The sequence below is a fragment of the Pelodiscus sinensis genome, chromosome 18 (genome assembly GCF_052426305.1).
Source record: "Pelodiscus sinensis isolate ZL-2025 chromosome 18, ASM5242630v1, whole genome shotgun sequence".
NCBI lineage: Eukaryota > Metazoa > Chordata > Testudines > Trionychidae > Pelodiscus > Pelodiscus sinensis.
The window spans coordinates 4,480,689-4,499,176 of NC_143069.1; the positions used below are offsets into that span (position 1 = coordinate 4,480,689).

At 63.5% G+C, this 18,488-nt stretch overlaps 1 protein-coding gene across 3 annotated transcripts in view; it reads left to right on the forward strand.

Annotated features, from left to right (window-relative positions):
* LOC112546544 (protein jagged-2-like) overlaps positions 1–13,621 on the forward strand; it is a 29,150-nt gene extending 15,529 nt beyond the window's left edge. For 2 of the 3 annotated variants that reach the window (XM_075915258.2, XM_075915256.2), the window contains exons 3-13: positions 4,180–4,243; positions 4,422–4,673; positions 4,815–4,875; positions 5,638–5,768; positions 6,885–7,004; positions 7,651–7,764; positions 9,497–9,610; positions 10,308–10,354; positions 11,079–11,255; positions 11,785–11,887; positions 12,203–13,621. In XM_075915258.2, coding sequence (XP_075771373.2) covers positions 4,180–4,243; positions 4,422–4,673; positions 4,815–4,875; positions 5,638–5,768; positions 6,885–7,004; positions 7,651–7,764; positions 9,497–9,610; positions 10,308–10,354; positions 11,079–11,255; positions 11,785–11,887; positions 12,203–12,513 — 1,494 coding nt within the window. In that variant the 3' untranslated portion in view covers positions 12,514–13,621. The remainder of the gene's footprint in view (positions 1–4,179; positions 4,244–4,421; positions 4,674–4,814; positions 4,876–5,637; positions 5,769–6,884; positions 7,005–7,650; positions 7,765–9,496; positions 9,611–10,307; positions 10,355–11,078; positions 11,256–11,784; positions 11,888–12,202) is intronic. The other variant, XM_089769932.1, reaches the window with a different exon arrangement.
* The last annotated feature ends 4,867 nt before the right edge of the window (positions 13,622–18,488 follow it).

Consider the following 18,488-nt stretch of genomic DNA (forward strand, 5'->3'; position numbering starts at 1 on the left):
GTGTCCTGGTTTGAGGGTGAGAGCGCCCCCTAGTGCCCATATAGGGTGCTGGGATGTGGGGTGTGGCCAAGTGAAGGGGACAACGCCCCCTACTGCCCTCCTGTGGTGTTGGGAAGTGGGGTGTGGCCTGGTTTGAGGGGAGAGTGCCCCCTAGTGCCCATATAGGGTGCTGGGATGTGGGGTGTGGCCAAGTGAATGGGACAACGCCCCCTACTGCCCCCCTGTGGTATTGGGAAGTGGGGTGTGGCCTGGTTTGAGGGGAGAGCGCCCCCTAGTGCCCATATAAGGTGCTGGGATGTGGGGTGTGGCCAGGTGAGGGGGACAGCGCCCCCTAGTGCTCCCCTGTAGTGTTGGGAAGTGGAATGTGGGCAGGTGAGGGGAGACAGCGCCCCCTAGGGACTTGCTGGAGATTGCCCTCTTAGCAGGGATCGCTCCCTCAGCCTAGGACAGCCTCCCTTGGCAAGGGTGGCCTGCACCGGGCCAGGCTGCGAGTTCATGCATGTCAGTGCACATGCGTGTGAGACAGGCCCAGGCTGCTCCCACCCCACAGTGGAGGGGGCTGAGCTGGAGCAAGGGCCGCTCTAGACTCTGCCTGTAGACAAGGCTCCCAGCGGGATCTCAGCTGGATAACGCCCCCTCCCCCGAAAGATGGGGGGCTCCGTGGCTCAGCAGGAGCCAGGGGTCACTGGGCTTGGGGGACAGACCTCCCCTCCCACCCCCAGAGACAGGGCCCCCTCTGCATCAGGACCAAGGGCACCGGCAGAGCCTGGAGGAGGGGAGCCCAGGGCTAGGCTGGCAGGGAGCTGCCGGGCGTGATGGGGGGCACAGGCAGAGCTGGAGTGGGGCATGGCAGGGTGAGGAGGGGGAGCAAAGCTGTGGGATCTGCCTGCCCTGGGGGAGTACAAGACCCTCTCACCCCTGTCCTCCAAGCCACCCCACTGTGACGGGTTGCAGCTGAACCCTGTGTGGGGCCAGACCCGTGGTTCCCTGCAGGGCAGGCCTGGCCCGGCAAGGAAAAGGATTTCTGCTGATGCCAATTGCGGGAAACAGGCCGTCGCGCCCGGCCCGCGGGGCCTGCGCCAGCTGCTGCCCAGGAAGTACAGGGCTGCGGTCCCACCCCGTCCCTCGCCCCTGCCCAGGGGGAAGCAGAAGGTAAATAACTTAATTACATAACTTCCTTAATTACCGGGAAGACACGTACCCTGCGCCCATCCTGTGCCCTCCAGCCAGCTGGCAGATGTGCCCGCCATTCCAGGCTGGGTTAGTGGAGAGAGGGCGGTGAGCTTTCCTGCAGCAGTGCTCCCACCAGGGGCTGAGGCGCTGCGAGCTTCCTCGTGGCAGTGCCCTCTGCATCCAGCTGCCCTGGCTAATGCTAGATGAGATTCACTGCAAAGCAGCTTACATCACTTGGGCACAGACAGGGCACTTCTATGGGGAAGCTCACAGCACCGGAGCCCCCAGCTTGACGCTGACATGGCAGTGGGTTAGAGATACCCATCATCCTCTGCTCCAGCTTTTTTCCCCCTTTGGCGTGCCCGGCTTGGGGGGCCCCTCTGCCAGTGGGGCCAGGGTGCACCAGTGTTTGGAAAATTGGTGAAGGGGGGGAGCAGATAGGGACCTCCTTGGGACTCAGCTGGAGGAGGGGGGTACATGCCAGACTGTATCACTGGGCCCCCTCCCTCATATCCTTCCACCTCTAGGGGCCCTTTTCTGCCCCCTTTCTCCTGCTCATACTATTTCTGCCTCTAGGGCCCCTTCACTCTCTCATATGGACTCATATGGCCTACCTCTCTCATAAGGACTCTACTTCCCAGCCTCCCCGCCTGTATCCTTCCACCTCTAGGGACCCCTTCACTCGCCCCTACCTCCACCCATATCCTTCCACCTCTAGGGACCCCTTCACTCACTTCTCAACCCCGCCTGTATCCTTCTGCCTCTAGGGACCCCTTCACTCACTTCTCAACCCTGCCTGTATCCTTCTGCTTCTAGGGACCCCTTCACTTGCCCCTACCTCCACCTGTATCCTTCCGCCTCTAGGGACCCCTTCACTTACCTCCTCACCTGTATCCTTCCACCTCTAGGGGACCCCTTCACTCGCCTCCTCACCTGTATCCTTCCACCCCTAGGACCCCTTCACTCACCCCTTCCTCCCACCTGTATCCTTCCACCTCTAGGGACCCCTTCACTCACCTCCTATCCCTGCCTGTATCCTTCTGCCTCTAGGGACCCCTTCACTCACCCCTTCCTCCCACCTGTATCCTTGCGCCTCTAGGGACCCCTTCACTCCCCTCCCCCCAGCCTGTATCCTTCCATCTCTAGGGACCCCTTCACTCACCCCCACACCTCTATCCTTCTCCTTCTAGGGACCCTTTCACTGCCCCTCCCCATGTGTATACTTCTGGATATGGCACATCCCAGGTCTCCAAACACCCATGGGGAGGCAGCGGGGGGGGGGGAGGTGTATGGGGGGGGCATATCCCAGGTCTCTCCACATCCACAGGGAGGCGGGAGGGGCAGTGACAGCCACATATGGGGCAGCCCCTTTTCCTTCCAGAGTAGAAGTGTCTGGACTGGATCCATGGGGAAGGGGGTTTCCTGCCTAGGGCGAGGCTGCTGGGCATGGGCTGAGCCTGGGGAGAGGGTCTCTCTGCTGCAGCTCCCCCCCCCCCCACCCATTGGGCTCTCCCTCCCAGCAGACACCGCCCAGGGAGTCAGGCAGGATTGCTACTGGGCCAGGATGGTGCTAGAAGGGGATATTGGGGGGACTTGTCCAGAGGTCCCTGGAATATGGGTGGAGGGAAGGGAGCATGGTGCCCTCCACCCCCACTTCTGCTTTCAGAGAGAAGGTGGGATGCCTGGTTGGCTGGACCTGTTGATCTGATCTGGCCTGGGTTCAGTCAGACCTGATGTTCCGTGTGTCATGGCCCCTATACTGCCAGCCGCTCGCAGGGAGTCTCCTTAAGCTAGAGTGGCATTTGCAGCAGCTGAGCTGTGTCCCTATGGTGGTTGTTCCCCCAAGTGGCTCCAGATGACCCCAGGGGAGGGGGGGCCATGCCCCCAGCCTCTGAGTGAATGCAGAGATGGGGCAGCAGGGTGGGTCTGTCTGGCAGCAGGAGGGAACAGCAGGGCCTGGGTGTCTCAGTGCCCAGTCACCTGTGAGAAGGGAAATAGGGCTCCACCAAGCTCAGCCCCATCAGCTCGGCTAAAGGACGGCGGACGCCCTTGCTCGGCCCTGAGGGGCACTGGCAGGGGTGGAGGTGGGGAACCCTCCTCCCCCAGAGTATGGGCCATGCCTGGACCGTTACATGGGCAGAAGGAATGTTTCATGCGGGTGGAGGCAGCTGCGGGAGGTAGCATGGACAGAGCCAAGCTCTGAGTTTCGTCCCTCCGTGCCTCCATTTTCCCACCTGGGAAATGGGGTTGAAGATACTGAGCCCCTGGGGAAAGCACTGGGGATTGTTTTGGGGTTTGGGCTGTCTCCAATGCTGTCCTCCATTCATGCAGCCCCTGGCGCTTGCAGGCACAGCACCGACGTAACAGGGCAGCCGCCTTTGGGGAGGAGAGGAGTCGATTGCTGCACAGTAAAGAGTGGGGAAAGGAACTCTAAAATGCCCAGCAATCATCCGTCTCCAACAGGGATCCCTCTAATTTTTTCCATTCACGTGCAGAATAAATTTTATTACTTGCACCCAGGCATGTGCAGATGTGCACAACTAGTAGAAAGACATGCTGCCCTCTCTGTTGATCAGCAGGGAGGCATTTGAATCTCTCCCGAGTGGCTGCCCAAGCACACAGCTTAACAGAGAACCCTGGCAGGAAGGAATTCACTGGCACAAGGAACGGGAAGGCAGGACTCCTGGGTTCTATCCAGGTTTGGGAGTAGGACAGTGGGGGGTCTAGTGGATTAGAGGGGGGGCTGGGAATCAGGACTTGTGGGTTCTATCCCCAGCTCTGGAAACGGAGTGGGGGGGGGGGGGGGGGGGGGGGGGGGGGGGGGGGGGGGTCTAGTGGCTACAGTTGGGGGCAGAGGATGGGAGTTGAGATACCAGCGCTGTGTACCTCAGTTTCCCTCAGTCTCACCCCACTCCCCCAGCCCTGCAACAACTGGATCACAGGGGGGAGGGAGTGGAAGTCAGGATGTGACACCTGTCCCCTCTACCTTGTTCTTTCATCCCACAGCGTTCGTATTCGCTGATCCTGGAAGCCTGGGATGCTGACAACACGACCGGCCCTGACACACAAGGTAAGGCACCCCCCGTTGGCCAGCGCCCCCCCTCCTGGGGCTGGATTGGAGCCAGTGCTCCCTAGAGGGGAAAGGCCTCATGCCACATTCCCCACCCTCCCAAGCCAACCGAGGAGGGGGGCCGCTGGTGCCGGGTGCATGAGGCCGGGCAGGGCATGACAGGCTCCCTCTCTGGCAGGCGGGTCCCTGGTGGAGCGGGTGACGCGCTCGGGGATGCTGAACCCGGACGAGGGCTGGCAGGATTTCCAGCACCACGGGCGGGGCACGGCGCTGGAGTACCGGCTGCGGGTGCGCTGCGCCCCCCACTACTACGGCGCCGCCTGCAACCGCCTGTGCCGGCCCCGCGACGATTTCTTCGGCCACCACCGCTGCGAGGCCGGCGGCAGCAAGGTCTGTCTGGACGGCTGGACGGGAGCGCAGTGCACTCAGGGTACGTGGCTGGGCATGGTGTCCCCAGGAACCGAAGGGGTGCGTGGGGGGCATGGTGCCCAGGGGAGCAGGTGGCCATGGAGGAAGGGGGAGGTGATGGGGGCTATTCCCGCCCTTCACCCCCCTCCCGTTTCTCTCCCAGCCGTTTGCCACCAGGACTGCCACCAGCTCCACGGTTTCTGCGAGGCGCCCGGAGAGTGCACGTGAGTGAGACGGGCCCCGATCTCGGCCCCCCCCCCCCCACCCCCGACTTCCTACGAAGGACAGATCTGGGGGGAGGGGCTGTGTGTCTGGTGGCTCCCCACAGCCGGAGCCCAGCCCAAGCGTGTCCCTGCGGCCGGCCCGGCTCGCCGGTGGGCAGGACCGGAGGCACTGCAGAGGCCAGGCTGCCTTCTGCCCCCTGCCCTTGGGGGAGGAAGCAGCCGGCTAGGCAGGGAGGGGAACACTGGGCGTTTTCCTGTGCGGATGAGGCTTCGCAGGGCAGGGAACCAGCCAGGGCAAACCTGCCCGCCTCCCTCCCTCCCTGTGCAGAACTAGGGATAGAACCCAGGAGTCCTGGCTCCCAGCCCCTTCCCCCCCCCACTCACCACTAGACTCCCCTCCCCTCTCAGGCAGCTGCCCCTAACGCTAATCTCCCTGCCCAGTTCCCTTCCCCCAGACCCCCCAATAAGGCATCATGGGACTCTCTACCACCCCCTCGGGGCTCCAGCTCCCCCTGGGCATCCCATCCCCCACCATAGGGAACCTCAGGGCCGGAGATTGCTTGGGGGGGGGGGGGGTCACAAGCAGAGACACCTCCTCCCCCGCAGGCCCAGCGCCGGCGCCCCCGTGGCCCACAGGAGACAAGATGCCCCTGGCTGTTCAGAGGGAGGCTCCCTGCTAGGTTGGGTTCCTCCCCCTTCTTTCCCCCCCTTTCCTCTCCCGTGTGTCCATCTCCCCCCCCCCCCCCCCGGGCGTCTCCGCAGGTGTCACTACGGCTGGACAGGCTCCAATTGTGACGAATGCATCCCCTTCCCTGGCTGCCTGCACGGCACCTGCACGGAGCCCTGGAAGTGCGACTGCGACACCAACTGGGGCGGGCTGCTGTGCGACAAGGGTGAGCAGCGTCCTGCCCCACAGCCCAGCCCCCCAGCACCTCCGGCTGAGACAGCCCGGAGCTGGAGTAGCCAGGGACTACCCCACAGCCAGCGCCTACCCTGCTCCCCACAGCGCCCCCTGCTGGGAAAGGCTGGGACTGGGGTATCCGGAGACTGCCCCAGAGCCAGTGTTCCTGTCCCACAGCGCCACCTGCTGGGAGAAGCCAGGACTGGAGTAGCTGGGGGCTCCCCTATAGCCAGCATCCCACAGTGCCCCCTGCTGGGAAAGGCTGGGACTGGGGTATCCGGAGACTGCCCCAGAGCCAGTGTTCCTGCCCCACAGCGCCACCTGCTGGGAGAAGCCAGGACTGGAGTAGCTGGGGGCTCCCCTATAGCCAGCATCCCACAGTGCCCCCTGCTGGGAAAGGCTGGGACTGGGGTATCCGGAGACTGCCCCAGAGCCAGTGTTCCTGCCCCCACAGCGCCACCTGCTGGGAGAAGCCAAGACTGGAATATCCAGAGGCTCCCCCATAGCCAGCGTCCCACAGCGCCTCCTACTGGGAGGGGCTGGGACTGGGGTATCCAGAGGCTGCCCCAGAGCCAGTGTTCCTGCCCCACAGCGCCCCCTGCTGGGAGAAGCCAGGACTGGAGTATCCAGAGGCTCCCCCATAGCCAGCGTCCCACAGCGCCTCCTACTGGGAGAGGCTGGGACTTGGGTATCCAGAGACTGCCCCCACAGTCAGTGTTCCTGCCCCACAGCGCCTCCTGCTGGGAGAGGCTGGGACTAGGGTATTCAGAGACTGCCCCCACAGTCAGTGTTCCTGCCCCACACCTCCCCCTGCTGGGAGAGGCTGGGACTGGAGTAACTGAGCGCTCCCCCACTCAGCCAGCCCCTGCCTGCCCTGCTCCCCACAGCCTGCTGGGAGGGGCTGGGATATCAATGGGCTCCCCCATCCCACAGCGCCCCCTGCTGGGGGAGGCCGGGGCTGCAGTAGCCGGGAGCTCTCCCCACAGCCAGCGCCCCCTGCAGTTGCTTGTCAGGGTTCCCTCTCCCCCGTGGGAGGGCAGGGCCTGACCGCAGCTGGCCGGGCTGTCTGGCCTTTGCCCCGAGCTGAGCCGAGCCCTTCTCCTTCCAGACCTGAACTACTGCGGCTCCCACCGGCCCTGCCGGAACGGCGGCACCTGCACCAACACGGAGCCGGACGAGTACCAGTGCCTCTGCCCGGCCGGCTTCCGGGGCCGGGACTGCGAGAGAGGTGAGGGGGCAGCGGGCGCTGGAGAGGGGGCGTGGGATGAGGCGGGGGCGGGGGCTGGCTCGGGGAGGACCCCAGTTTCTCCGCCCCTCCTCTCGGCTGCTCTCGTGAGCTTCGGGGCACCCGAGGGTGGGGGGAACTGGGTGCCAAGGGGCCCTGTGGTAAGCCATGGGGGGAGGGAGATGGGGCGTTCAGAGGGGCAGGGAGAGAGCTGGGGGCTGGGGTTACAGGGGGAATTGGGGGTGTCCTGGGAGAAAAGGCCCAGTGTTGTGGGGAGTCGAGTGACAGGGGGGCAGGCTATCAGGGAGAGGGGCTGGGGGCGAGTGTGGCAGAGGAAGCTGGGGGTGGGGTACAGGAGGTTGTTGGGGGGCTGGCGGGCAGGGCTGGATCCCCCCATGGCTTAGGTCGTCCCAAAGCACTTGGGGCAGGACCCATAACTCAGCCTTGGGAGGTTCCTGCCTCGGGACCCCGTGGATCGGGGTCTAGGTCCCGTCCCTGCTCAGCGGCCAGACCCTGCTCCCAGGCTCCCCGCTGCCCAGATGGGCATGTGGCATTGCTGGGCGTGATGCCCAGGCCCATGGCTGGGGCCGCCCCACACGCTGCAGGGTCCCTGGGTCCGACCCTCCCTAATCGCTGCCTGTCCTGGCAGGGCTGGACGAGTGTCTGCCGGAGCCCTGCGCCCACGGCGGGACCTGCCACCCCCACCCAGATGGGTTCAGCTGCACCTGCCCGCCCCAATGGACCGGCCAAACCTGCCAGCTGGGTGAGGTGGTACCCCAGGCACAGAGCGCAGGGGTCCCTGGCATCCCCCGTGTGCCCCCGCACTCTGCCTCCTGCCCCATGGCACCCCTCCTACTCCCATACCCTGCCCCTGCCCTGTGGCACCCCCATACCCTGCCCCTGCCCCGTGGCACCCCTCCTAGCCCCATCCCCTGCCCCTGTCCCATGGCACCCCCATACCCTGCCCCTGCCCCGTGGCACCCCTCCTAGCCCCATCCCCTGCCCCTGTCCCATGGCACCCCCATACCCTGCCCCTGCCCCATGGCACCCCTCCTACTCCCATACCCTGCCCCTGCCCTGTGGCACCCCTCCTAGCCCCATACCCTGCCCTGCCCCATGGCACCCCCATACCCTGCCCCTGCCCCTGCCCCATGGCACCCCTCCTAGCCCCATACCCTGCCCCTGTCCCATGGCACCCCCATCCCCTGCCCCTGCCCCATGGCACCCCTCCTAGCCCCATACCCTGCCCCTGCCCCGTGGCACCCCTCCTAGCCCCATCCCCTGCCCCTGTCCCATGGCACCCCCATACCCTGCCCCTGCCCCATGGCACCCCTCCTAGCCCCATACCCTGCCCCTGCCCCGTGGCACCCCTCCTAGCCCCATACCCTGCTCCTGCCCCGTGGCACCCCTCCTAGCCCCATACCCTGCCCCTGCCCCTTGGCACCCCTCCTAGCCCCATACCCTGCTCCTGCCCCGTGGCACCCCTCCTAGCCCCATACCCTGCCCCTGCCCCGTGGCACCCCTCCTAGCCCCATACCCTGCTCCTGCCCCGTGGCACCCCTCCTAGCCCCATACCCTGCCCCTGCCCCTTGGCACCCCTCCTAGCCCCATACCCTGCTCCTGCCCCGTGGCACCCCTCCTAGCCCCATACCCTGCCCCTGCCCCTGCCCCGTGGCACCCCTCCTAGCCCCATACCCTGCCCCTGCCCCTGCCCCGTGGCACCCCTCCTAGCCCCATACCCTGCTCCTGCCCCGTGGCACCCCTCCTAGCCCCATACCCTGCCCCTGCCCCGTGGCACCCCTCCTAGCCCCATACCCTGCCCCTGCCCCGTGGCACCCCTCCTAGCCCCATCCCCTGCCCCTGTCCCATGGCACCCCCATACCCTGCCCCTGCCCCATGGCACCCCTCCTAACCCCATACCCTGCCCCTGCCCCATGGCACCCCTCCTAACCCCATACCCTGCCCCTGCCCCATGGCACCCCTCCTAGCCCCATACCCTGCCCCATGGCACCCCTCCTAGCCCCATACCCTGCCCCATGGCACCCCTCCTAGCCTCGCACCCTGCCCCTGCCCCATGGCATCCCTCCTACCCCAACACCCTGCCACTGCCCCCATGGCATCCCTCCTACCCCCACACCCTGCCACCCCTCCTACTCCTGCACCCTGCCTCTGCTCCCTGCCCCATGGCACCTTTTCCTGCCCCCACACTCTGACACTACCCTCCGCTCCATGGCAACCCCTCCTCCCTCTGTGCCCTTGTGCTGTGGGTACCATCCCGTCCCCTTTTTGTGAGTCTGCAGCAGGGGGCCCTGAACTCTTCCCCAAACTGGGCCCAGGAGTGGATGTGCCCCCCCCCCCCCGCAGTGCTGCCCCCAGCCGGATGGGGAGTGGGGATGAAGGGAAGCCACGTCCCAGGGACCGAGCCGAGCCGGGTGCCAGGCCCTGGGGGTCCTTCTCGGCCGTGCCCAGCCCTGACCCAGCTCACCCGCCCCCAGATGCCGACGAGTGTGAGCACGAGCCCTGTGTGCACGCCCGGGCCTGCCGGAACCTCATCGGGGGCTACTTCTGCGACTGCCTGGAGGGCTGGGCCGGCCCCAACTGCGACGCCAGTAAGAGCCACCGGCGGGCCGGGGGGGCCGGGACTGATCCGGGACAGGGGGCCTGGGGGCCAGTCCAGGACCCGGTGGGGCCGATTCCCAGTCGCCAAGCGAGGAGGTTTTACTCACGCCCCCGATCCGCCCCCATGGGCCCTGGGGGGCAGGGAATAGCCACTGGACTGTGAGCCCTGGCCACGCCCCCGATCCACCCCCATGGGCTCTGTGGGGCAGGGGACAGCCACAGCATGGCGCTTTCCACCACACCCCTGCGCCAGAGCGCTGGAGTCAGAGCCCTTCTGCCCACTCACACCTGCTGGGGGGTCCCACCTCCTTTCCGCTATGGGAGGGGCCTGAGCGTGACCGAGAATTGCCCCGCCCCCCCCAACAGCTGGCACCGGCGGGTGCTGATCGGCAGCATAACCTCCCCCGCCCTCCTAGGCACCACCTGCCGCAGGTGGGACAGGATAGCGTGGATGGGGTTGAGGGAGGGGGGATGGTCGTGGGGCACGTGGGTTGCGGGTTTGAATCCTGCCTCACCAGGAGGCCCCAAGCTTCGAACTGGTCCCTGCCCCTCCTCCTTTTCGCCCCCATCTGGGAGGCAGTGGGAGAGCCAGGCCAGATGCCTGGGGACCCTCGGCTTGCTCCCCGGGATCCCCCCCCCCCATGCTGCTGCGTCTCTCCCTGACCCTCGGCCTCTCTCCGTCTGCAGGACACAACGGCTGCCCAGCTCCATGCCTCAATGGTGGGCAGTGTCAGGTGGGTGCGCGCCCCTCGGGCTCTGCCCCCCGGGAGGGTTGGGGGGGGGCCAGGCAGCTCCTCTCCCCTTTACTCCCCGCCCGGAGAGCAGACAGAGGGACCTGGGAACGCAGGCAGTGGTGGGGGATGGGCATGGAGGCTGGGGGGACATGAAAGGTTAGTGGGGGATGGACACGTGGGCAACCCCAAAGGCAGGCAGTTGCAAGATGTTGGGGAGAGAAGATGGATGGGGGGGCTCAAAGGCTGGGGTGAAGGGAGGGGTTCCTGGAGGTGGGGGAGAGAGGCAGTGGATTTGGGGGGAACCCCAGAGGCTGGGGGTGGGAAGGGGACAAACACGGGGGGGACCCAATTGCTGGTGGGGGGGTGGGTGAATATTGGGGGGCCCCAAAGGCTGGTGTGGAGAAGGGAGGGGTTCCTGGAGGTGGGGGAGAGAGGCAGTGGATTTGGGGGGCACCCCAGAGGCTGGGGGTGGGAAGGGGACAAACACGGGGGGGACCCAATTGCTGGTGGGGGGGTGGGTGAATATTGGAGGGCCCCAAAGGCTGACACCCGGACACTTGAGGTAAATTTGCTAGTGCGGGAGGGGAACGTGCCGTGGCCACGGCCCAGGCCCTAGTGGCTTGTGTCCTACCGGCCTGGGGTCTCCGTTGCCATGTCACTGTGGGGGGGCTGCTCTCTGCTATGCCAATGCCAGTGTTCCTGCTCCTCCCCCTCCCCCCCGCAGGTGGTGGGCACCCGACACGTGTGCTCCTGTCCCGCTGGCTACACGGGCCCCGCCTGCGAGGCAGAGCTGAGCGGCTGCGCCGGCTCCCCATGCCAGCACGGAGCCCGCTGCCAGGAGACGCCGGAGGGGGGGGTGGCGTGCAGCTGCCCGCCCGGCTTCAGCGGCCCCTTCTGCGAGGTGAGAGCCGCAGGGATTTGAGAGGCAGGGGCCATGTCAGAGATGGGAGGGGTGTGGGGGCTAGTGGTTAGAGCGGAGGGGGGAGGGGCTGAGTTCCATTCCGAGGTCTAGGAGCGGGGTGGGGTCAGGTGGGTTGATGCGTGGAGGGTGGGGGTGGCTGGAAACCAGGGCTCACTGGTCCTACTGCTGGCTGTGGCCCCCCCCCCCCCGCCTGTAACCTTCTGCAAGTCACTTCCTCCTACCCACCTTTTTGCCTCAGTTTCCCCATCTATAAAATGGGGACCGTGATCCTGGCCCAGGGAGGCTGTGCGGCTTCAATGGGCCAGATCCAGTCCAGGAAGAAGCTGGATCAGCCCTCCGTGTGGGGCTGCGTTCTCCCCTCTCCACCACCACACACGTGCGCCATGGGGCTGCCCAGACCAGAGGCCCCCTGGCCTGGCAGTCTTGCGCCCCCCACTCCCCCCACTCCCAGCATGGGGCCAGCCAGGCCGTGTGGGGTCCTGCTAGCTCCTCTCTCCCTGTGCCCTAGGTCTGGCTGGATCTCTGCTCCCCGAACCCCTGCCCCAGAGGGGCCTCCTGCCTCAGTGGGGCAGGCAGCTACGTGTGTTCCTGCCCCGAGGGCGATTGTGCAGGTACAGCCGGGTGGCAGTGGCTATGGGCCAGGCACGGTGTGTGGGGGGGGGGAGGGAATGCTGTGAGTGGGAGAGGGGCAGGAGCTCGGGGTTGGTGACAGGTGGGGGAGGGACACATCCCAGGGAGGGGGGCAGAGGGGGAAGGGAGCCAGAGGAGAGGGGCGGGGACTGGGTACCGCGGAAAGGAGGCGGGGGTGGGCATTGGGGTGCAGGGAGGGGTGGGTGGGGAAGCTATCAGGGTGGGGGAAGGGCTGGGCTTGGGGCTGGGGTTCTGGGGGGCTGCCTGTGCCTGCTCACCCCTCTCTCCTCCCGCAGGGGCTGCCCACCAGACCCTGCTCTATGCCCTGCTGCCTCTGGCACTGCTGCCACTCCTGGCGCTGCTCTGCGCCCTCCTGGCGCTGTGGGCCCGGCGGAAAGGCCGGGCACTGCCCCCCCCAGAGCTGCTGGCCAACAACACCTCGCACCTCATCCACAATGCGACCCGGGAGGAGCACGGCCGGCCCCCGGACAAGGGGGGGCCGCCCGTCCCCCCGCCCCACGGCCTCCCCAAGACAGACATCTCCAACTTGGAGAGAGCCAAGCTGAACAGACTCAAATCCCCAGCTGGCCTGGCGCCCGAGCTCTGAGCCGCACGGGGGGAGAGCGGGCTGGACCCATGTTGCCCCCCCATGCCGCGATAAACGGGGCTGGGGGTGCGGCTCAGACCCCGCGGGCTCCCCCTGCAGTGGGGACCCTCATGCCCCCTGGTTCCCCCCAGCTCTGCTAAAGCACCTTAACCAGCCCCCCCATGGGGGGGTACATTTGCTGTCCTCACCCTCCCAAGATGCCCCCTGGGGGTGATTCAGAGCAGCCGGCTGAGGCTGCCCCCGTTCGTCACACTGGTGAGTGTGGCCGCGCCAGGTGGAAGCTCGGCGGGGGAGGGGCAGCGGATCGCGGCCTAGAGGGAGCCTGACTTGCCAGGGTGCTGCCCCCTGCCAGCTGCTCCAGCGCCAGGAAACAGGCTGGCAGGGAAAGGATCCATCTCCTCTCCCCCACGGCCGGGATGGCCGTGGAACGGGCACGAGGGGAACTGGTGCATGGTGGGCAACGGGGATGTGGGGCCTTTCTCCTCCAGGGGGCGCCATCTCTGACCTGGCCCTGGGGGCCCTTCCCCCCTAGAGGTGCACCCACCCCACCCCATTCAGTCCTCACCGACTGTCCCGACAGCTTCCCTGTGGATAATGAGCTCCACCCTGCCAGGGTCTCCTGGGGTGGGACTGAGAATTGGGGACCTCTCTCAGGGCATGTCCCCCCCACACCTCTGCCTGGGCTGTGCTCACTCTGCCCAGTAGATTTCTGGGACGGGGATGACTGTCCATCTGGCGTCTGCGCTCCATAGATGGAGAGCAGGTCTGCCCGTTTCCAGGAGCTCCACGCCCCATTATCTCTCCATCACCCAGTCCAGCCCCGTCTGTTTCTGTTCCGAGAAGTCCATTGGCCCCTCTCCAGCCCCCTCTGTCTTGGAAACACCCACCGGGAAAGGAGTAGGGGGGGCTGGTGGGAAAATTTCCACCAAAACTGTTCGTTTTTTCTCCAGGAAATTGAGTGGGCAACCAAAGGAAATTTATCTCCAAAAGCACCTGATCCCCTAGGGTGAGTCCACGAAAACCACAAACCCGGACCAATCTACTAGTGCCTCATGGGACTCATAGGCTGTGTCTACGTTGGCACCCTTTTCCGGAAAAGGGATGCTAATGAGACCAGTCGGAATTGCAAATGCCGCGGGGGATTTAAATATCCTCCGCGGCATTTGCATGAACATGGCTGCCGCTTTTTTCCGGCACGGGGCTTTGCCGGAGAAAAGCACCAGTCTAGTCGGGATCTTTCGGAAAATAAAGCCTTTTCCGGAAGATCCCTTATTCCTGATTTTAAGTAGGAATAAGGGATCTTCCAGAAAAGGCTTTATTTTCCGAAAGATCCCGACTAGACTGGCGGTTTTCTCCGGCAAAGCCCCGAGCCGGAAAAAAGCGGCAGCCATGTTCATGCAAATGCCGCGGGGGATATTTAAATCCCCCGCGGCATTTGCAATTCCGACTGGTCTCATTAGCATCCCTTTTCCGGAAAAGGGTGCCAATGTAGACACAGCCCTGGTGTGGTCGCCTCATGTTTCAGTTCTCTACAGCGGGCCGTGGCAGCTGGACTACATTTCCCATGATGCCCCATAGAGAGGGACTCCCCTGGAGCATCATGGGAGATGTAGTCCAACCAGACAGCTTGGCCTACACAGAATGGGAGCATGAGGCAATGGAACTACCTCACCCATGATGCACCACAGACTCCCTTTGGTGCCAACTGCATCCTGTAAATTGTGGGCTAGCTGGGGAGCCTGGTGTATAGAGGAGTGTAAGAGGACTTGGACTACTTCTCCCATGATGCACCATGCCCTCGACCTGTTGGCCAGAAGGCTGTGGCTCTGTGGCCATGAAGCATCATGGGAGATATAGTCCAGTTGGGGAGCCCAGCCCATACAGATGAATAGGATAATGCAGCAACAGAACTACAACTCCCATGATGCACCTCAGCAGCACTTCCAAGTATTCCGAGTTTCTGCCAGAAATCCACGTTTTCCATAGAACCCCCATGCCATCATTTTCAATTAGCTCTTTGCCTAGGGGGCCCTTTGGAGACTCCCCTCCACTTCCACTCCACATTCCCACTGGGCCTGGAATTAGGAAAAATAAATTATTCTGTGCCAGAATCAAGGCACAGTCCCCCAACCCTGGGGGAGGGAGGGGTTCCCACTGCAGCACCCCCTGGTGGCAGGTGCCTGTGTGCTGAATGTATCTATGGTGTATGATATTGTACAGCTCCCTTTGTAGAGTTTTCGTGCCCCTTTGCTTTTTTGTACCAGGTTCTATTCCAGCCCTGGTGTGGCACAACCTCGCGTGGGGTGAGGAGTTTGAGCCATGAATAAATATTTTCCAAGTCTCCCCCCAAAGCTGAGAGACTTTTGTCTTGGGGCAGTCACACGGCAGGAAGGTTGAGAGGTGGCTGAGCACTGGGAAAGGGAGGGAGAATTGGATTAGATTGGTGGTTTCTAGCCAACCGTTAGGATTAGAATCCAGGGTGGGTTTGTTTGCTTTTTTTTTGAGATTTGACTGTACCACAAGCTGCAGCCCCAGCCAAAGGCCTGTGGTGTTGATAGCTTGGTCCAACAGGACACCCCATTGACCTCTGCTGGTTGGTATCAGATCTGCTGTCCTGCATGTCATAGCCCCTGTACTGCAATGGGGGATTCTCCTGTAGCTCAATGGGCTTTCAGAGCTGAGGAGTCTGGGTTCTATCACGATGAAGCATCACAAAGCCCAGCATGGCCAGAGATGGACTGCGATGCTGAGGAAAGCACTACAGCAGGAAAGTCGGGGGGACCCCAGGGCAAAGGGAGAGAGGAGGAGCAGAGACAAGGAGAGGGGGAACAGAGGCGCTGGGGAAAGACAGGGAGGCAGTGGGAGGAGATCAGAGCCCATGTTGTGTCCCTGCTTGTCGGAGGATGCGCTCAGGGCTAGCAAGGCAGCTGAGGAATTTTGGCTCTGTGCCTCGCTGTACCCAGCCCGTTTAAACCCCACTTGAGTGTTAGCGCAGCTTTAGCCTGGGGCAGCCACCCACAGGCCACAGCACCCTCCCTCCCCCACCCTCACCTAGGGTGGGTTCCTCTTCACATGGCTCCCAGCCAGGTTAGCCGCTGACCGGTTTGAGAGGGCGTCTTTGGATGGCAGTGAATCGCTGGTCTGTGGTAAGAGTGGGAGGGGAGAATTGCGGCCTTCTTCATCTGAAATGCCATGGTCTACTGGAGAATCCCCACTAGCTACCAGCCATATGGGGACTATGACACACAGCTAGGTGGTACTGATTGCAGCCAGCGGTGGCCACACTCATACAGTGCTCTCCTTGTCCCCATCCCAAGCTCTGCGGAATTCAGCTTGGTGGTGCCACGTTTCCTGCTGATTCACGGTGAAACTCCGGCAGGGTTTCGTGGACGCGAGGCCGCAGGGAGGAGGCACTGCCCTTGGCAGCCCTGTTCTAATGCCCCCATCCCCACCCAGCTGCAGCTGCAGGAGTGGCTGGTGTCCAGCCAACTGAAGCATTGGCACCTGAACCGGATCCCTGGCTGCCAGCAGGATGAGACCTGCCCTGCCTGCAGCGCTGGCAGCGGGGAGACAGGGATAAGGTCTTAGCAGAGGCCGCATCTATAGGTAGGTCCCTACCAAATTCACAGCCATGCAAAATGCATCATGGCCAATAAACGCTAGCCACCAACAGCTGTGCAGACATAAAAGAAGCAGTACAGCAACCCCCATGCAATAACCTTGGGCCCCCCCAACCTCCATAGATCCCTTGTGGGGTAGGACCCCTACAATTACAACCCCGTGACATTTCAAATGTACATCTCTCAAAGCAGGGCGTTTACCCTTTTACAAATCCTGTGCCCATGAAATTGACCAAACTGGATGGCGACTTTGATAGGGCCCTATCCATAAGGAAGCAATGGCTGTCTGGTGCCCCCCATAGCTAATGAGTCTGGGAGGAGAGGAGGAAGTTAAGCCAGTTCCCAGCGGACCAAGTGTTCTACATCCCAGAAACCATCACCAGCTCAGCCATCCCCTTCCCCGTGTTGGTAACTTCAGTCCCTAATTGGATCGATGGCACTGGGAAAGCTGTCCCCCACAGTTTGTTTTAGAGGCTGTGGCCCCACCGGGAGAATGGGACGAAGCAAAGAGCCACTGGTGCTGCTGAGAAGGAGGGACAGAGCTCGCTGTGGATTCAGGATGCCTATGGGGCAGGGGAAAAGGGGGCAGCAGTGGGAGTGCCTGCCTGAGACTGCAGGAGAAAGGCTGGATTCAAAAGATACTGCTGGGGGTGGGTGGGGAGGAGGGATAGAGGCATATCCTGGGACAGGAAGGAGGAGGGATGGCTAGATTGCAGAGGACAGGAATAATAGCGAGGAGACAGAGAAAACAGAGTTAGACGTTAGCCATGCTGTGGGAAGGGGCAGAGAGATGCATAGGATGGGAGGAGGGAGGGAGACAGATATTGCAGATGGAAAGACAGACAGGAAATTGATACTGGGAAGGGAAAGAGAGAAAAAACCCAGCTAGCTACTGAAACTAGACCTGGCAGAGAAAAATCTATCCCGCTGCTGCCAGGCAAGCTAGCCCCAATCCCCCAGGCAGCAGGTTCCTAGCGACCGGAGGATGGGTTGGGCACAGCTGGTGGGGGATTACGGAAGGGTGGAGGGGGGCTCAGGGGAGCTAGCTATTCCTGCCCACTCAACACTCCCATTTCAGGCTGGAGCCCTGAAAGGACAGGGTGGGGACAGGGAGGTGACGCGGAGTTGGCTGCCACCTAGCTGTTGAGAGAGGGATGCAGAGAAGTGGGGAGGCAAAGCAGCAGGTGTTCAGAGACTGGGCAGGAGGGCTGCAAAACTGGGGCCAGGATTTCCGCGGCTTGCCCCCACAGTGGTGGCTTGTTTGGCCTGGGCCCTGAGACATCTGGGTCCACAGGCCTGGGGCATGATGGGCCGAGGCGGGGCCATGGGTGCAGTGGGGGTATCAGGAAGGGAGCTGGGAGGTGGAGAATGGGGTAGGCCGGGGTGGGGGGTACCAGTGGTGAAGGTGCTGGGGCAGGGCTGTTAGGAAGGGGGTGTGATGGAAGAATGGGAGTGCTGTGGGTGACTGTCTGCGGGGTGGGAGGGAATGATGTTCGGGGGCTCTGGGAATGGGGGTGGAGTGGGTCCTTAGACATTTCAGAGGGAGGCAGACCTGGGAAGGATCCAATGGATCATAAACTGGGAGGACTAAACGTGGATTGCTACAAGGCAGAGACAGTTGCTGGGCTGTGGGGTATCAGCATCCTCAGGACCCATCCAAACCAGGCAGGCAGCAGCCGGCTCCAGCAGCAGGGCCCCGGGCAGTCAGCGAAACCACTCATCTCAGCAACATGGGCTGTGTGCGCCCTGACTCCCCCCTCTCCCCCGGGAAGGGGGGACAGGGAAGGAGGGGGGCAGGGAAGGGCCTGAGTGTGGACTGACTCCCCCATCTCCCCTGGGAAGGGGGGACAGGGAAGGAGGGGGGCAGGGAAGGGCCTGAGTGTGCCCTGACTCCCCCATCTCCCCTGGGAAGGGGGGACAGGGAAGGAGGGGGGCAGGGAAGGGCCTGAGTGCGCCCTGACTCCCCCATCTCCCCTGGGAAGGGGTGTCCTTTCCATCAGACTGGCCACGTGGTGGGGGGGTGGGAGGGGGCTGTCCCTGGGTGGTGCACTCCAGCCTAGTGAATGGGGCTGCCCCCAAGTTCCACGTGCACCAGGCACGATGGAGGTGTGGTCCTGAGAAAAAGAGGCGTGGCCAATGGAGATATGGGCGTGGCATTAGGAGCAGGGGCGTGGCTATAACTGAGAGAGTGGTGCTGGGAGCAGGAGGCGCCACCAACGTTACTATGGGCATATTAAGGAAAAGGGGCGTGGCCCTGGCCATGAGGGGCGTGGCCAACATCTTCAGGGGCGTGGCAAAATGGGAGGGCCCATTGCTGTGTCAATAAAGGCGTAATCTTTTTAGAGGCATGATCAT